Source organism: Netta rufina, assembly GCF_964035555.1.
Source record: "Netta rufina genome assembly, chromosome: 15".
In the NCBI taxonomy this organism is placed as follows: Eukaryota; Metazoa; Chordata; class Aves; order Anseriformes; family Anatidae; genus Netta; species Netta rufina.
This window is the reverse complement of record NC_140138.1, coordinates 6335561-6353250: the sequence shown is the minus strand read 5'-3', so window position 1 is coordinate 6353250 and position 17690 is coordinate 6335561. Positions and strand designations below refer to the sequence as shown.

Below are 17690 nucleotides of genomic sequence, written 5' to 3'. Positions count from 1 at the left end.
GACGGATCCTGCGCAACGGCAGCCCCCGAGCAGCGTCCGTGTGAATCAGCCAGGAGCTGAGGTGGCGGCGTGGTAGCAAAATATTTCCTTTTAAAGGGCTTGTTTGGGGTTCTGGGGTTGGTTTTTGTGGGTTTTTTTGGTGTTTTTTTTGGCTAGCTGCAGAACCTCGCGCCGACTTGGCGTTGATCAGCTGTGCTCCAAACGAGCAGATCACTCACAGTTATTTTTACTCACAACCTCCGGTATTTCAGGTGGGCCTGCAGCAGCTCGCTTCGCATCTCCACGCACAAAACTGACCAAATGAGGTTCCAGAAGTGGAAGCAGAAGTCGGGGCAGGAGCCTCCGAGAGGCTGCAAGGTGCTGGTGTGGCAGGGCCAGGTCCGTGCTGTCCTGCTGCCGGTGCCAGGCTCGCCACGAACCCACCCGTATTTTTCTTGTCCATCGCCTGGGGACTGGTGATGGACAAGAAAAAGTGGCCCCGGGATCCCCCGGATCCCTCCGCCCTGGTGCGGTGCCTGCGGCCACAGTCAGTAACTGTGGGGTGATGGAGGCACTGGGAGAATGAGGCTGGAGGAGAGCAGCACAACCGAGCACTCGAAGCTTTGGGGGTTTGGGAGGGGAACGGGGCCATGGCAGCGTGCTCGTCCCTCTGTCCCCACCAAGGGGTGGCTCGGTGGTTTCCCCCAGCCCCGTTACCCCCAGGGGATGCTCCGAGAGGCCAGGAGCAGACCCGAGGGGCTGTGGCAGCAGCTTGGCCACCCGCAGTCCCCATCCTCACAGTGCTGGGCTAAAATTATCCACCTGGCTTGGAATTAAGCGAACAGCTCAGCTGAACAGAACCCGAGTGGGCCACTGCGGGGCCATCAGACCGCGGCTTTGCCTTTTCTGTCTGTGACAAGGAGGGGAGGGCCCTTTCAGCCACAGCCCGGTGACAGTGACATTGATTTCCTAGACCTTTCGGTGTGGCCAAATCTGTATTTTTAGCTGGAGAAAAAAAAAAAAAAAAGAAGAAGAAAAAAAAAAAGAATAAATCACGTGGCCAAGTCCCTGCCCTGATGCGAAGCAGGCTGGAAGCAGGAGATGAAAGCCTTCGCCGCCGGAGCCAGCAGATGTGCAGGGCTCGCCGCCTGCTCCCCGTGTCCCCAGCGCGGGCACTGTGCCACCAGCCTGTCCCCTGCGCCCCCGGCCCCTCCAGGTGCCAGCCCCGCTCCCGAGGGGCCGGGTGCCCGCGTGTCCCCTCGGTGTCCCCGTGGCCATTCGCCTTTCGGGGGGCGCTGCCTTCGTCTCCCCTTCCCTGCCACCTCCTCCTCCTCCTCCTCGCTCTCCCCCACCCTGTTCTCATTTCCCCAAGAAGACTTTAATGAAATCTGCCCTTAATTAAATCCACATTCATTTGCATAATTACCAGGAAATTGAAATTAGCCTGCCGACGTGGCTGGAATACGTTTGGGTGCGAGGCGGCCGTGCCCGCTTGGCACCTGCCCCCGTCCCCGCTCCCAGCCCCACCCCGGGGGGACCATGCTGTCCCTGCCATCCCTTTGGCTTTATTTTAAAAAAAGAAAGTCTTCACTGCCATTCAGAATGTGTTTTTTTTTTTTGCTTTTATAACTATATATTTTGTCATTTTTTATGTTTTTAGTTGCTTTTTTTTTTTTTTCCTTTTTCAACAGTGACAAACTGAGGTAACGTCTGTGACACTACAGCCTCTCCTACGGGAAGAAGGTCCGAAACCCGACAGCCGAGGGAAGTCGAAATAAAAACCTGACAAACCGCCCGAGGTGGCGACCACGGTGCCCGCCCCGCGAGGGACGCCCCGGGGAGCCCTGGGTTCCTTACCTACATTATTGCACGAAAGATCGAGGACATCGAGGGACCTAAGGCAAAAAGGAGAAAAAAACCGCGCCTAACATCTCTAAATCTGTGTGATGCTACTTCTAAAACCGGACCTGGGCCCCTGCAGGCAGGCAGGGCTGGGGGGGGGGACGGGGATGGGGATGGGGACAAGGGGGCAGCGGCACCGGTGGCAGGCTGCGGTGGGTCACAGGGGGACACGGCGGGACCCCCGCCTGCCTGGCGGCTGCTGTGTAAACTGCTGCTGCTTCGGGGTAGCGTGATAGCCCTTTGTGCGGTAGTTCGGGGTCCGGAGGGGATGGGGGTGCCGGGGGCCCCTCGGGGTGCCCCCCCCACCCCATGCCCATGGGTCCTGCAGCAGCATCAGCGAAGCCCTGCCAGGGTTGGGGGGGGGGGGCATCTGCCCCCGTGTCCTCGGTGTGAAGGGGCCACCGTGGCTCCTGCCCCCGCCCTGCCTCGCCGCGGGCGGACCCCAGGGTGCTGGGGACAGGGTGGCAGCAAGGAGGGGTGATGGGGACCCTATGGAGGACCCTGGGGAGGTGGCTCAAAGGTGTGTGTCTGTTGTGTCCCCCCCCAGCTCCCTCCTGGCCATGCAGGAGCCACCAGGCCAGCCCTGGAGCTGTGCCACCGCATTCCTAATCCCTGGGTAGGAAAAGGCTGCAAAGCCCCCCTGGAGCATCGCGGATCCTGGCCCTTTGCCCATCTCCCCTGAGCCCAAAACCCCCCCAGCCGCAGCTCCCCAGCCCCAGCAGGGTCCCTCCGGCCATCGCCGCCCCGCGCCGGGGCAGGGAGGACAGGGTGACACACAGTGACACTTGCTACATCAATGGCTGCCGGCGCACGGCGGCGGCTGCGCAGCACCTCCCGCGGCATGGAGCCAGCCGGGGGGGGGGCCTCCTCCATCGCCGCCCTCCGCGCCCCCTCCCGGTCCCCCCGGCGGGGCAGGGACCGGTGCCAGGGGTCAGCTCGCCGCCCCAAAGGCCTCCTCCATGGCGTGGGGTCATCGGCCTTCCTGGGGCCGGGCATGGCGGGGGTCCCAGCGCAGCCCCCCCATCTCGTAATTATTATTATTATTGGGGGACCCCTCCCCATGCCACTGCAGGGGGGTCCTGGAGGGGGCGGCGCAGCTGCTGGGCAGGGGACGGTTGCACCGGCGTCCTCCCCAGCTCCTGCCACGCGGGCGGGACAGCGGGGCCAGCATCCTCGGCGCTACCGAGCGCAACCAGTTTTGTCCTTTTCCTCTTGTTTTTTCTTTCTGTTGTTGGTTTCGTTTTTGTGTTTTGTTTTGTTTTGTTTTTTTTTGCTTCGGGAGGAACGGCTCCCGGTCCTGCTGCCGCCACCGCCAGCAGCCCCTTGCCCATCCTGTCCCCGGGCTGGAGCCGCTGGGAAAGGAGCCGCGCGCCGCCCCGGCGCCCTCAGACGCAGATCTCTATTGCTGTGGCCAGGACCATCTGCCCTTTGCCTTTGTCCTGCCGGCCGTCTGTCCTGCTGGCCGGCCCGGGCGAGGCCGTGCTCGGCTCGGGGCCGGCGAGCCGGGGCCCGCTGCCGTCGGTCAGGATGGTCCTCTTGAGCGGCGCGGGCGTGCAGGAGCCGGCCGCCTCGTGGCGGTGGGCCCCGGCCGGCAGCTTGTCCCCGGCGTGCTTGCGGGAGCGGTAGGAGGGCCGGCGGCGCACCTCGGCCATCAGGTCGTACTTGATGAAGTAGAAGACCTCCTTGACGGGGCAGCGCTTCTCCGGGTCGAGGGCCAGCAGGCGCTGGAACATGCGCAGCGCGCTGTCCGTGAAGCGCCGCCACTGCGAGGGCAGCCCCGCCAGCCGCCCCTTCTGCCACCGCACGAACTCCTCGAAGAAGGTGTCGGAGGCGGCCGCCGCCTCCCAGGGGAAGTTGCCGGTGAGGACGCAGAAGATGAGCACCCCGAAGGCCCAGACGTCGATGCTGGTGTCCACGGCGAAGCCCTCGGCCCGGCCGGCTTGGCACACCTCGGGCGCCGTGTAGGGGATGGTGCCGCTGATGCGCTTGACCCGGCAGCCCACCTTGCGGGTCATGCCGAAGTCGGCCAGTTTGACGCGGCGGCAGTCGCGATCGAAGAGCAGCACGTTCTCCGGCTTGATGTCCCGGTGCACCAGGCTCTTGCTGTGCATGTAGTCCAGCGCCAGGCCCAGCTGCTGCACGCAGCGCTTCACCATGTCCTCGGGGAGCCCCACCTGCGGGTGCGGGACACGGTCACCCCCTGCCACCCCACCCGGCCCGCCCGCGGACCCCCGGTGCCAGCTGCTGCTCCGTTTGCTGTGCACCGGGGTTTTACTCGGGGTACTCTCGGTGTCTCCCATCTCGCTCTGCTTCTCCACTTTTTGCTTCCCTTTCTCCACCCTTCCTCCCCTTCCCCTGCCCCTTCTGCTCCAGGGGAAGGAGGGATGCCCAAAGCAGGACCAAGCCAGTGGGGGACCCAGGCAACCGTTTATGGGACCCCAGCCACCCAGGGGATGGGCAATGGGTCTGGTGATGGGTCCCAGCACACCCAGGGGAAAGGTTGAGTCCCAGGACACCCAGGGGATGGGCGAAGGGCCCCTGCTTTTAGGTGCTGCACTACTTCGGTGTTGGCACCGCTGCCAGCGGGACTGCCCCAGGTGGATGTGACTGGTCCCCACATGTCGGGCTCCAAACAGCTCCACAGGCACCGGGAGCCCCACCTTGCACCCTCGTGAAGTGCGAGTCGGGTCGGTGGCTTTGCCCAGCATCCTGAGGACACCGAGCCCTCGCATCCCCCACCCCAGCACCCCGCTGCGGCTCCCACCTGCGGGGGGATGATGTCGAAGAGGTCCCCGCCCGGGGCGTACTCCTGAGCAAAGACGTAGCAGTCCTCAGTCTCGAAGACCACGTCAAAGACCTTGATGATGAAGGGGCTGGAGGAGAGCGTGTTGGTGATGCTGAACTCCCGCAGGAAGTTCTTCAGCTTCGTCTTGCTCTTGTTGACAAACTTCAGGGCCATCTTGGTGCCTGCAGCGGGCAGAGGGCTGGCTGAGCACGGGGCATGGCCGGCAGCAGCGCTGCGTGCCCAGCGGCCACGTTCCCGAGTTCGGCCACGCACGGGGGCTTCCCCCTGCTCGCTGCCCACCCCGCTCCCCTCACCTGTGCTTTTGTGGGACACCAGGTCCACCTTGCCGTAGGTGCCCTTGCCGAGCTCGCGGATGAGGTCGTAGTGCTTGTTGATGTCGGTGCCCGAGAGGGTGCGGATGGCCAGGGACTGCATGTCTTCGGTGATGAGCGGCACCCCGCAGCAGGCCAGCTTGCGCGACGGCTCCTGCTCAATCGACCCGGCACTCATGGCTGTGCTGCAAGGCAGAGGCGCGTCACGGCTTTGGCCCGCGAGGACGACGGGAGCCAGCCCCATCCCCTAACCCCGCTCTGCCCGCACAGAGCATCCCTCGAGAGCCCAGCACACCCAGGGAGATGCCCCAGGACCCCAAAAAGCCCCCGCAACCAGAACAGCCTCCGCACGGCGCACCAGGAGCTGAGCTCCCACTCACCACCACGCCGCAGCCAAACCACCCTCTGAGCATCTTCAGCGAGTGCTGCCCTCCTTCGTCCCCAAAACCACGAACCCGGCGCCGCTCCCCAACCAGCCCAGCACAGCGCCCGGCTCGCCCCGGCCCACGGACACTGGGCACCCCCGGGATGGCCGCAGAGAGGGGACCTGGGCGGATGGAGCCGGCTGCGTTTGTTTTGTAGCAGATTGACAAAAATCATGGGATAGCAGCTGAGCGGGCGCGGGTATATATTTAGATTTTTAATGCGGCAAAAAAAAAAAAAAAGAAAAAAAAAAAAACACTCAAAATTAATTCCAGCGCCTCCGGGACAAGCGGCATCCCTGGGTCCCAGGACTGGGGCTGAGCCTTGTGCCATGGCCCCACGGAGACTGAGGGGGAGCAACGGAGCTGGCGGAGAGGAGGTGGATGAAGGGCATCAAGGAGCAAACCTGGGAGGAGAGGGGAGCAGAGACACACGGGGACGGTCCTGGCCCTGCCCTGCCCGATGCACGGGAACCTGCTTGTCTGCTGAGGCTGAACCCGATCTCCAAACTCGCCCTTGTTTCTTTAAACTACGGCCGTGCTGCCTCTCATCCCAGTTTTTCTTTTTTTTTTTCTTTCCTGGGAAGTTGGGCAAAAAATAGAAAAGGAACTTAAACATCATGATGTTCCAAAAATGTAACGGCTTGACTCATAAGATCTCCAAAGCAGCTCATCTCCATAGTGCTTTATTGGCCTTGTGGAAGAGGAGCACCATCTCAGTGTCTGGTTGCTGGAGGTGGAGGTGGGTTAGTGCAGAAGCTAAATGGATGCAGCAGGACTAAAAACAGCTCGCAATACCCTACAAGAAGAGTGATGGCTGCACTTGAATTTACAGTCCAGCTTGTCAATGTCTGTTAATTAACCTGTGTTGAAATACAATTATTCAAGTCGGCAAAGTTGTTTTTTTTGTTAAAAAAAACATGCCTGTGGGATATGAGATGAAGGACTGCCTGCTGCTGAGCAGCTCTCCAAGTCAAGGACTGCTTGCTTTTCCTTAATCTGGGCTTTGGTCTCCTCCTGCCTGATGGGTTTTTGAGGCCGTGCTGCAGAAAGCTCCCTCCTGACCTGCCACAGAGACGTGGCCCTCAGAAATGGGTGTCCCCAAGGAGGGACGTGTCCCCGAGGAGGGGGAGTCCCTGGGGATGGGGCTGCTGCTCGCAACGCCCCCAGCTCGGCCGCTGTCCTCCCCGAAGTGCCAGCAGGTCGGATGGGAGCACGGAGCCACTGCCATCCCCGGGAAAATCCAGCAGCGGCGGCGGCCAAAACACCAACACGCCCAGGAGAAAAAAAAAAAAAAAAAAAAAAAAGGAAACACAGAAGTTTTCATTAAAAATTGAAATGCTTTGAAAACATGCTGGTTCCTATGTAAACAGCAAAGGCAGCAGCGGGGACAGGGACGAGGACGCTTCCATCTGGCTCTGCACAGTCACGAGGACCGCGGGACACCCGTCCCCACCTCAATTTTGGGGAGCTGCTGGGGAAGGAGCTCTGCCCTGCAGGGGGAATGCCGGCATCCCGCCGTGCCCGAGCAGCCACCACCACGGCACGAGCCCAGGGGTGACACCCAAGGGGCAGCAAAGCCACCGCCGGGTGCCACCGGTCCCCACTGCCCGCTGCAGGCAGCTTGCGCCGTCATCTGCGTGTCCTGAACCGTTTCTCCTACTATTCAGACTAAAATTGTTCTGTGTTTAAGCTTGAGAACCATTTATCTCATTGAGCGAGGAGGATAATCCACCCACTGCTTCCTCGCTCCATGGCATGTATTTATAGGCAGGCGCTCGTCTCCCGGCGGCAGCTGTCTCTCCTCTCTCCTCTCTCCTCTCTCCTCTCCTCTCCCCGAGCCTCCCCTGCTCTCTGGTCCCCAGCACCCGGTCCCCATCGCCCGCCGAGGCCCCGGTGCCACCCGCTGCAGGCGCGATGCTGCACGAGCCACTCGGCCGAGTGCCGAGCCCTGGGCACATCGGCTCTGCCAATAAGTAATTGGCAACTCATTAAGAGCTCATTGAGAGGAGCAGGGGCAGGGAGAGGCGGCTGCCGGAGCGGTGGCTGCTTGGAAATGGAGAGGGGAAGGGATAAAAAAATCCCTCCGGCCACATCGGAGAGGGACAGGTCAGAAAACCAGCCCGGCTTTAAACGGAGGAGCAGGGTTTGGTGCTGGGGGTTTGGGAAGAAGCCCACGGGGCAGGGCTCGGGGCTCTGCAGGACACAGATTTCCCTTTTAGCAAGGAACGCGAAGCGCCCAGCAGCGGGCAGGCGTCCCCGCGTCCCAGCCGGAGGAAACTGAGGCACAAAGCAAGGAAGCGACTTCCCGCGGCCACACAATGCGCCAGGGGCCAGCATCGGCCCCACGTGTCCCGGTTCTGCTCCCACGGTGAGCGGGGTCCCCCCGGCACCGAGCAGGCACCGGCCCTCGCTCCCCATCCAGGTGTGGGGACGGGGGGACCAGGGCTGTGACACAGCCCCGGGGTGGGATGAGGTCTCCCCTCCTGGCCCGCATCCCGCGAGGAGCTCTGCACGCTGCTCTGCACCCGTTCAAGCACCAGGAGCCCTTCCTGAGCCCATTTTGGGGGGAAGGATGCTATGGGCTGAGCTGGCAGCCGACCCGCCGCGTGCCGCACCGCGACTTTGCTGGAGGAGTCACCGCAGGACACTCGGGGCCGATCCGTGCAGCACCTCTGGATGCTCGCCCTGCAGCTCAGCCCCAGGCGCCGAGGGCAAGCTGAGAAAACCAGGGCTCTACCGGCAGTGAGGAGCAAGAAGGGGACAGCAGAGCTCACCTGTGCCCGGCGCAGCCCCACCAGGGCTGTCCCCGCGTCCCTCACCGCCCTGGCGATGCCCACGCCGCGGCCGGCAGCAGCCGGGGCCGAGCCGCAGGCTCTCAGCGTGCCGCTCCATTTCCAGCCTCCGCCGCCTCTCGGCTCCGTTCTCATCTGACCCCATTACGGGAACATGTCAGCTCCTCGCGGCTCGTCGGGGCCGTGGGGACGGGCGCCAGGCAGAGCAGCGTTATTAGCTGCGTTTCCCCTGGGCACCAGGACACCGGCATCCGGGGACATCGGCAAGGGCACCTTGGCCTAACGAGGCCGACGTCTCCGCGGGAGGGCATTGTGCAGGGGATGGGACGCTCGGGGTGTTTTTTTGCCAGGGTCGGTGGTGTTGCAGGGCAAGACCCACGTGGGTGCAGCCAGGCCGTGAGCACATGGGGAAAACATCCATGTCCCGGCTACTGACCCCGCTCCAGTCCCTCCTTTTTCCAGCGCAGGGAACGGGGGGAATCGCTGCCGTTTTGGGGTTTCTGAAACCCCAAAAGCTGGCCCAAAAGGCAGCGGGCAGCAGCTGGGGGTGGCCGCCTGACACCAGCACACACACAAGTGATGCCATGGCCTTAAGTGTGCACAGGGAGAGGGCGCCTTCGCCGGGACCCACAGTGGGGCTGCCCAACGCTGCAGCACTTTGGGAGCTGCCCAGCATCCCGCAACCCGGGAGCAGCAACCAGCACCCAGAGGGCAATGGACGGGGCAACAGCTCCTTGGCCTCTCGTTTCTCATGGAGCAAGACCTGACCCCTTGCAGCGGTGATCTGAAGCGCTCTGGAAAGCCCTGGGAGGTGCTGGATGCCACATGCCATACGCCTCAGCCAGTGCCACGCTGCCCTGACCTCCACCGAAGCAACGGTGCCATCCCAGTTCCCGGGTCCGTGACGCTTCCCTGCACGGTGGCACCGCGTCCCCAGCCGGCCGGATTTCCTCACACCTCCACTCCCAGGCCGGGGCAGTGCCCGGCAGCAGCCCTGAAACAGGGATCGGCTTCGGCAGAGCCGGTGAGCGCCCTGCAGAGTGCATGATCGCAGCACGTGGGGGCTGCCTTCCTCCTCCCAGTGGAGACCTCTCAGCTACGGGGCAGGGGCAGGCCCCGCTTCACCCATCAGCACCCCTGCAGCAGGATCCATCTCCCACCCCAGCCCGTGATGAGCTTCTCCAGCCCTTGGTCCCGACGACCCAGGTTGCACAGGCGGCCTCGAGAAATTTTGGGGAGAGCACATCGCCAGCAGCCCCGCTCTGTCCAACGGCACCCGCGGCCCTCCCGAGGGACCAGCAGCGCCCCGAGGAGCCTCGGTGCGCCCCACGCTGCTCTCCTGGAGCTTCTGGGAGGATTTTCCCTGCCCTTGTCCCCCAGCCCGGCACTTGACACAGCACCGCTTCCGTACAGCGCGGCCCGACGACAGGACCTTGGCTGCCTTTCAGCGCGCTGCCTTCCCAGGATTTTTCCTGCTGAAGGGGATTGCTTTGTTAGGACCTCAGCTCCTTCTGCCTCCGGCTCCTCCCGCCTTCTCCCAGACTTGCCGCTGGCACCGGGGATTTATGATTACTTCATTGTTTGATTGGTTTCATCAGCCTGTCAGCATCTCCCTCCCGAAACTCTTCCACCAGTGCCGGCAGCACCGCGCCTTCGGGATCGGCAAAGACAAATGCCACGAGCGGCACCTGCCTGGTCCCCACAGGGCTGGGCCAGCCACGGCCTCATCCCTTCCCACCCTCGGGGCAGTGTCCCTGCCACCTCGGTGCCAAAACCAGCACCACGGCCACTCCAGAGGGGTTGTGTCCCCACGGAGGGGCCGTGTCCCCATGCTGGACCCTCACAAGCCGGTGCCGCCCGTGGCCCGCTCACCCCAGCGCCCCGGCTGCCACCGCTAGGGACAAGTCGCCAAGGTGTGGTCACCAAATCCTTCAGCTGTGCCCCGAAATGTCCCAGCCCTTTGGGGAAGGGCAGAGCGAGGCCACTGGAGCCGCAGCGAGCCAGGATGCCGCCGGTTGATGGGCTGAGCACCGCGGGTCGAAGCTTCGCCTCCCGGCACACGGCACCGGGCACCCGATGCTCGCCGGCCCCAGGGTGGGTGGCAGTGGGGGTGCACTGCCCTCGCCCACCGCTGCCAGGGGGATGCTGCGGGGACTCGGGGCTGCCCCCGGTGCCCTTGCCCACCTTGCCCACCGCTTGCTGCCGTCCCCGCTCCTCTGTGGGGTCGCTGCCCCCAGCCCCGCTCTGGGCACGGCGCCGCCGCATCGCCCCCAGCCTCCCGGATCGCCCCTCGTGTCCTCGAGCCGTCCCCGCGTGTCGCCGGGCGGCGAGGACGGAGCCCCCCCGGACCCTCCCCGACCCCCCAGCGCCCTCCCCACTCCTCCCCAGCCCCTCTCGGCCACAAAACTCCTCTCGGCTCGGGCTCACGCCGCTTCCGTCTCCGGCCCCGGCAGCCGCAGGGCTGGGGCCGCACCGGGCGGGGGCTGCGGCGCAGGTGGCGGCGGGGACCGGGCGGGGACCGGGGAGCGCTGGGGGGGGGTCTCGGTGCGGGGCTGGGGAGGGGGCGACCCCCGGCAGGGGCTGGGAGCGGGGGGGCTGTCCCCGAGCCCCCCATGCACACACACACACACACACACACAGCCGGGGGGGAGCGGGGGGCCGCCGGTTTTTTTCCGATTTTTGTTTTTTTTTTTTTTTCAATAATCATCCCTTTTATCGGGCTCCTCTCGAAATGGCGCTTCCCCCCCCCTTCTCCCCCCGTATCCTTTTTCCCCTTCCCCTCCCCTCCAATCTCGCCGTGCAGACAAAAGGGCCGCTCCGCCGCCCGCACAAAGCCGAGCTCCGCCGCTCCTCCCTTCCCCTCCGCCGCACCGGGACCAGCTCGGAGCCTTACCGGGGGGGCTCGGACCCCTCCGTCCTCGGCGGCACCGGCAGCCTCCTCCCTCAGCCCCCCGCTCGGGGCCGCTCCGCCGGGCTCATCCCGAGCAACCGGAGCCGGGAGCGGCGCCCCCCCCCCCAGCTCCTCGCCGCCGGAGCCCCCCCGGCCGGGCAGCGCCGCCGCCGCCCCGCCCCCGGCCCCGCCTCCGTGATCCACGCGGGGAGCGCGGCACGGGTGGGGGCGCCCCCTCCCACCCCCCCCCCCGGCACCCACGCGTGTCCCCTTGTCCCCAGCCCCGGTCGCGTCCCGTCGCCGCCGGGCAGCGGGTTGGGGACGGTGGGCATGGGGATGGGGATGGGGATGGGGATGGGGATGGGGATGGGGATGGGGATGGGGATGGGGATGGGGATGGGGATGGGGATGGGGATGGGGATGGTGACCCCCCCCCTCCCCGCATCGGTCCGGTGCCCCCCCCCCGGGTGGGTGCTGAGAGTGGGAGAAGCGTTTTTGGGGGAGAAAACGGCCGGAATGGGCAACGCTGCGGGAAATTGGGGTGGGGACCTCGGGGACACGCCGGGTGGAAGGGGCCTCGCCGGTGCCACCGCACGATCGGGCCCCGCGCCCTGACCGCCCCCCGCACCCAGCTGCCCCCCGGGGCTGTCCCCGTGTCCCCTCCCGGTGCCACCCCAGCGGCAGCAGCTCCCCGGGTGCGGAGCTGCCCCCTGGATCCCTCCCGCCGGCCCTACTGATAGCTGCGGGCTGTTTCTAGGTCAGATACAGGGAGCGGTGCCAGGGAGCAGCACCAGGGGAACCTGCGTGGGGACAGTGGCCACGGACCCAGGACACGGCACCCGCCCCGGGTGACATCGGGGGACCAGCAGTGGGGACGGGGAGCGCTGCGGGTGCTGCTGTTTGCAGCCCCGTTGGGCACAGTGGGTTTGGGGGAACGCACGGTGTGTCCTACAGTGAGCTGTGGGGAAAGTGCCTGCTCCATGGGGTGCCGTGGGGCTCCATGGGGCTCTATGGGGCACCGTGGGGCTCTGTGGGGCTCCGTGGGGCTCCGTGGGGCTCTGTGGGGTTCTGTGGGGCTGGGTGGCCCCTGCCCATCGGACGCTGGGTTTGCAGCTGCAGACCGCGCCCCAGCACGTGGCAGGCCGTTGGTCACGCACAGATGGAATAATAACAGCAACGACAATAACACCGGCTCCTGTTTGCACAAAGCTCACGGTCTCCAAAGCATTTAGAGAATATTAATAACTAATTATGATCAGCGAGATGAAGGGAGCTGGGTCCAACACGTTTGTCACCCAGCGCAGTCCCAGACCGTGCCAAAGCCCCGAGTGCCCCCGGGATTTCCGCCAGCGGCTCCGGGGGACACGTCCCAGCTTGTGCTGGGGGATGAGCTCGGGCAGAGCAGGCAGTGGGGAAATGACCCAGAAAAGGGAAAAGGCGAATTGTGGCTCCCCAGGAATGGCTTCCCGCATCGCCACGAGCACCACGAGGGTTCGGAGAGCCAAGGACGAGCTGGGGACACGCAGGTCCCCGCTGGAGCTGCTGTTCGGATCGGAGCTGCCTGCGTGTCACAGAGAGGGCGACCAGCTCGGGGACACGTCCCCAGATTTGGGGTAAGCAGCTGTGAACGCACCCAATGCTTGAGAAAGGCTGGGATTGGAGCATCTCCCCCCCGCAAGCCGAGAGAGAAGTGTTGCAGAAGCAGAAAGCCCGAGCTGGTTCTAAAAGCCCCGTCCCCTCCAAACTCGGAGAGGTCGCTCATCCCCTCGCCATCTCTCGGAGCCGTGAGCCGTGAGCAGCTCAGCCCAAAACGAAGGCGCCGCCGCCGCGAGCGGTGCTGCCGGAGGGCAGAGCTGGTGGCCACGGCCGGCGGGCACGGAGCCGCTGTCACGCCTTGGTGCCAGGAGCTGAAACCTGCCTGGAGCTGATGGCGGGGATGCTGGGGAGGAGCAGGCAGGGAGGGAGGCAGGGAGAAAGGCAGGGAGGGAGAAAGGGAGGCAGGGAGGGATGGAGGCAGGGAGGGAGGCAGCCGCGGAGCGGAGCACGCCGGGAGCCGCAGCGGGAGCAGCCGGGGATGCGCTCGGCCCCTGGGGAGGTGCCTCCCCTCCCGGCTGCTTTTGGAGATTTTCCCCCATCGAGCTCCCAAACCTGCTGTGCCCTGCCGGGAGCTGCCCAACCTTCTCTCCGCCTCTCGCTCCGTGACCTTCACTGCTCGTGGGTCATCCTCGTCGCATGTGGCCGCTGCTGCTCGCCCAGCTGGGGGTACCCGACCCATGGGGGGCCACGGGGGTCCCAAGGGGACGCAGGGCCGGTGGGAGACAGTGATCCTTCCATGCGATGCTCCCCTGTGCCCAGAGCAGATTCCTGGCTGCTGCTCCCAAGGTCAGGGAGGAGACGCAGCCCAGGGCACCGCAGGGCACCGCAGGGCGCAGGCTGCAGCCCTGCTGGGGACAGGCCGAGCCGCTGCTGACGGCCATCGGGGCGCTGCCTCCCCTCCTGCAGCCCCCCAGGCTCCATCCCCTGCTCAGGGGGGCAGGGGAGCAGCGGTGACCCCAAGCCAGCCGGGCAGGGGGCTCAGCCTCCTGCCTGCTGCCTCCCTCGGCACACGGGGGGTACACGAGGCCACAGGAGCCGCTTGCAGGCAGCTGGGGAGCAGCGTTAACTCTGGAGCGTAATGATGGCCACTGAGTTACTGGTTTGAGAAGAAACGTAACGGCTTGGTTTTGGGGGCGTTTCTTCCGAAATGAAGCAGAAGGGGGGGTTCTCTGGGGGTGTGAGGGGGTCACGGCGCCGTGTTGCTCCCCCAGGTCTGGGTGCAGAGCCGCAGGCAGTGTTTCCCGTCCCATTTGCATCCAGGGCCAGTTCAAAGCCAGCAGCAGGAGCAAGACAGGGGCATGGGGACAGCCCGGCCCGGCACGGCCCGGCTCAGCGCTCCTGCCGCCTCCGCTCGCAGCCCGTTCTGCTGGCACCATCTAGCGAGGGCGAGGGGACCGGCAGCAGCCGCCAGCACCGCGTGCGGGTGGCCCGGTGGCTCGGTGGCCCGGTGGCCCGGTGCTGTCCCCTGTCCCCTGTCCCCCAGCCCGCTCGGGGATGTCCCCTCCCTGCTCCATCCCGGCTCCGGGTGCGGGAGGCGCAGCGGGACAGGAGCCGGGGGTGCTCGGGGGCTGCTTCGTGCCCTGCTGCCAGCCCCGGTGCCCCGCATCACTGCGTCCCCCCAGCCCCTGGGCCATGACTCACGGTGATGGAGGCTCCAAAAATAATTTTTAAAAAAAGGAGAAAAAAAGTGTTTTACCCACCAAAATAAATCCCACAGCTTCCACCGTGCTGGCAGGAAGGACGGACACCTTGCAGCGTGCCCGGGCTGCCACGTGCCCACCGGGGACGAGCCACAGCTCGGCTCACAGCCCTGCCTGGCCCCTGGGACCCGGACCTGGCCCTGGTGGGTGCCCCTGCCACGGCAGGAGGAACGGCCAGGGGTGGAGGGAGGGGGCTTTGCCCCGGGGACGGTGGCACGGGCCAGCAGGCGGCAGTGGCCCGGTGCCACAGAGGAGCAGCTGGGCACGGCGTGTGCCGGCGTTCACACCTCGCATCCCTGCCGGCTGCCCGGATAATTCAGGCACCGCGCGTTTGCCTTGGCTGCCGCTCAGCAGCGCGGGTGGGAGAGGTTTTGGGGCCAGAAAACAGCGGGGAGGGAGGGAGCCGAGTGCTGGTGCCGCTGCAGAGAGGCCTTTGCGAGCTGGCGCTCGTGGCCCTCCCTGGGGACCAGCACCTGCCCCCTGTGGTCTCTGGGAGCAGGGTCTGGCCCCGCTGAGAGGAGAGGGTACGGGCAGGATGGTGGCAGGGTGCCCTGTCTGTAGGGCAGCCGGCTGTCCCGCAGCTGGAGGTGGCCAAGCAGGAGCTGCCACACCAGCTGCACGGGGACGAGTCCTGGGGGCACATCAGCATCAGTGCCACCCCAAAATCCAAGCCAGCCCGCTGCCCCCAGGGCTCCCCATGCTGCTGGGGCAGCCCTGCAGCAGGACACAGCCCCCAGCTCCTCCAGAGCTGCTGCGACCTGTTGGGATGCGGCAGGAGGTGCACCCCAGCCGGCAGTCCCACTCCTGTGGGCACAGCACGGCACGGCACCAGGGAGGGACACACACACACACACACACCTCTTGGAGAGCTGCTGGCAGGGAAGCACATGCTGGATGTGCTCACGTGCTGGGCACGCAGCCTCTCCTGGCACAGCGTGGCACGGAGCCGAGCCCCGGACCCCTCCAGCCGTGTCTGCTCCAGGGCAGGCTCTGGCACAGGCTCTGCAGGTGGCTTTGCGCCGGCCACCGTCCCCAACCCGCCTCGGTGCCGTGTCCCCCCGCGGCATCCCCGTGGCACTGACCTGTGCAGGTGCAGGGGCTGCAGCTCCTCTTTCTGGAAGCAGACGAAGCAGAAGGAATCCATCGCGCCAACGCACCCAGGCGAGGGGGAATCCAGGCCGGGCAGCGCTGGAGAAGTGTTAGCATCTTCCTCGCCCTCAGCAGTGCCGCCGGCGGGGTCTCACGTTCACCCGGCCAGGGCCATGGTGTCGGGGAGCCCCTCACACCGCTGGGCCGGCCGCTCACCGCATGGGGAGGCAGCACTGGGCTGGGACGTGTCCCTCATCACCCTCGCCGTGGAGCCAGCAGTGCCCGGTGCCACCCCGGCACCCATCGCGCAGCGGTGCTCAGGGGCTGCGTGCGGGGTCCGAGGGGTCCAGCAGGGCACAACGAGGCCCCGGCCGAGCCCTCGTGGCACTTCAGAGGCCGGAGGATGCGGCCACCCCACTGTGGACCCCGGCGCCCATGTGGCACCCAGGCGGAGGGCACAGCCCCGGTGCCCGTGGCCCCGTCACCGCCGCGTCCCCGGCGCAGGACTTGGTGGCAGGCAGGCGGCCGGGCCCCGCGTGCCCGCGGAGGAAAGTTGGAGATCTCACCGGCAGAGCCGCCGCTCGCTCTGGCAGCTCCGGCGGCGTGCGGGTATTAATAGCTCCAGAGCCATGCGGCGAGGCTGGGGATTAACTCCTCGGCTGCCGCCGCCGGCCCTGCCCGGGCTCCGCGCTGGTGCCGCGGGGTTTGGCGGCGCCGCGGCTGAGACCTGGCAAACTCAGCGCTGTGCCGGTGGGGCGAGGCAGGGTGGCCGTGGTGGCGGTGTCCCGAAGCAGCAGGGCCTCGTCCCAGCCCGTGTCCCACCCCCTGGGGTGACAGCAGAGGGCAGGTCCCTGCGGGGGGACGTGGGGAGGCTTCCCCTGTCCGGCCGTTGGCTTCGTCATCTCTGGCCGTGAATTATTCAGTGCGCCGCTCCGCTTGCAGCGAGTCTGCCCCAGCCACTCCCACCCTAATGGCAAAAATCGATGGATTTTAAAGCCTCGTGGACAGAAAGCTCCTGGCCCTGCCACCGAGGGCTGGGCTGCGGGCAGGCTGCTCCTGTTCCGCATGCCACCGGTGCCGGGGGCTGTCCTCGGTGCAAACCTCCCCAGGACCAAACCTGGAGGGCGATTCAGCCCTAAGTCACATTTGTCACCTTTGTCACCGTGGAGGGACAGTTCCTGCATGTCCCAGCCGTGCCTGGGTGCGGGCGCCAGCATCCCGCAGGCATCGGGAGCCCCTCTCCACCCTGCGGGGTGCAGCGGGTGCCTCCTCCGCTGCCGTTCCCCCAGGGCCCTGGCACCCACCCAGGCACCCACTCACCAGCAGCCTGCTGCACAGAGCGACGAAAATGTTAAAATTTAATGTCTCGGCTAATGGGCTGAGCAGCGGAGAGGAGAAATGTGGAAAAAAAAGAGGGCCGCTCTCCCAAGGAAGGGAAGAGGAGAGCGTGGCCAGCCCTGGGGAGCCCCTAATGGCTTCTGGAGGGGCCGCGTGGTGCCGGGCTGATGGGACCCCTCTCTTTTCTTAAAAACCATTAGCTCCTCGCAGCCCCCACGGAGATGTGGGATGGAGCAGCCGGGCACTGCTCTGCCTGGCTCCGGGCTCCACCGGGTGGGACCCAGCACGTGGAGCCCCGGCTGCGCCGTCCCCTGCACGTCCCCTCCCCAAACGTCAGGAGGCTGAGGACAGGGAGATCCTGATGTCTCTTTGCATTGCTTGGTTGGGCTTTTGAGGCCTAGGAAGAAAAGCCAGGCACTGAAATTTGTGCAGGTTTAATAAAAAAAAAAGCTGCAGCCCCCAAGTTTCTCCGAAGTCCATCCTTTGGCTGGAACAGAAGTGGTGCCTCGTATCACAGAGCAGCAAGGTGGAGGTGAAATAAGAGCATCACCTCTTCCAGACACCAGCCAAGGGGAACAGGGCACACAAAGCTCATTTCTTCCAGGTATCTGCAAGCAGCTGTGGCTGGCACCGCAGCCTGTGCCCGCACGAAGCCCCTGCTTCAGGAAATCCAACCCCTGGCCATGGGAACAGAACATTTGGGGCCATGGGACGGCGTCAGGGTGCCTGCCTGCCACAGGGCCTTGCCTGCAAACCCACCCTCCTGCTTTTCTGACCTCCTGTCGTGTCTCAGCCCCCTGAGCTTGTTTGGTCCCAGCCCCTGGAGGCAATTCCCAGGAATGTGAACTGCAAATAGCCCCAG

General features: G+C 65.4%; 1 protein-coding gene across 1 annotated transcript; it reads right to left on the bottom strand.

Annotated features, from left to right (window-relative positions):
- Positions 1-1450: 1450 nt before the first annotated feature.
- On the bottom strand, positions 1451-15611 carry SBK1 (SH3 domain binding kinase 1). The gene is made up of 4 exons (XM_084295767.1): positions 15484-15611; positions 4981-5183; positions 4646-4848; positions 1451-4055 (listed from the first exon to the last, which is right to left on the bottom strand). Exons 1-4 carry the CDS (start codon positions 15543-15545, stop codon positions 3267-3269), a joined length of 1257 nt encoding a protein of 418 aa, XP_084151893.1. The 5' UTR covers positions 15546-15611; the 3' UTR covers positions 1451-3266.
- Positions 15612-17690: the final 2079 nt, after the last annotated feature.

Coding starts and splice junctions, on each gene's coding strand:
- SBK1 (XM_084295767.1), bottom strand. CDS start 15,545: ATGGATTCCTTCTGCTTCGTCTGCTTCCAGAAAGAGGAGCTGCAGCCC. Junction 4,849..4,980: donor GGTGTCCCACAAAAGCACAG/GTGAGGGGAGCG, acceptor TGCCCGCTGCAG/GCACCAAGATGGCCCTGAAG. Junction 4,056..4,645: donor TCGACATCATCCCCCCGCAG/GTGGGAGCCGCA, acceptor CCGCACCCGCAG/GTGGGGCTCCCCGAGGACAT.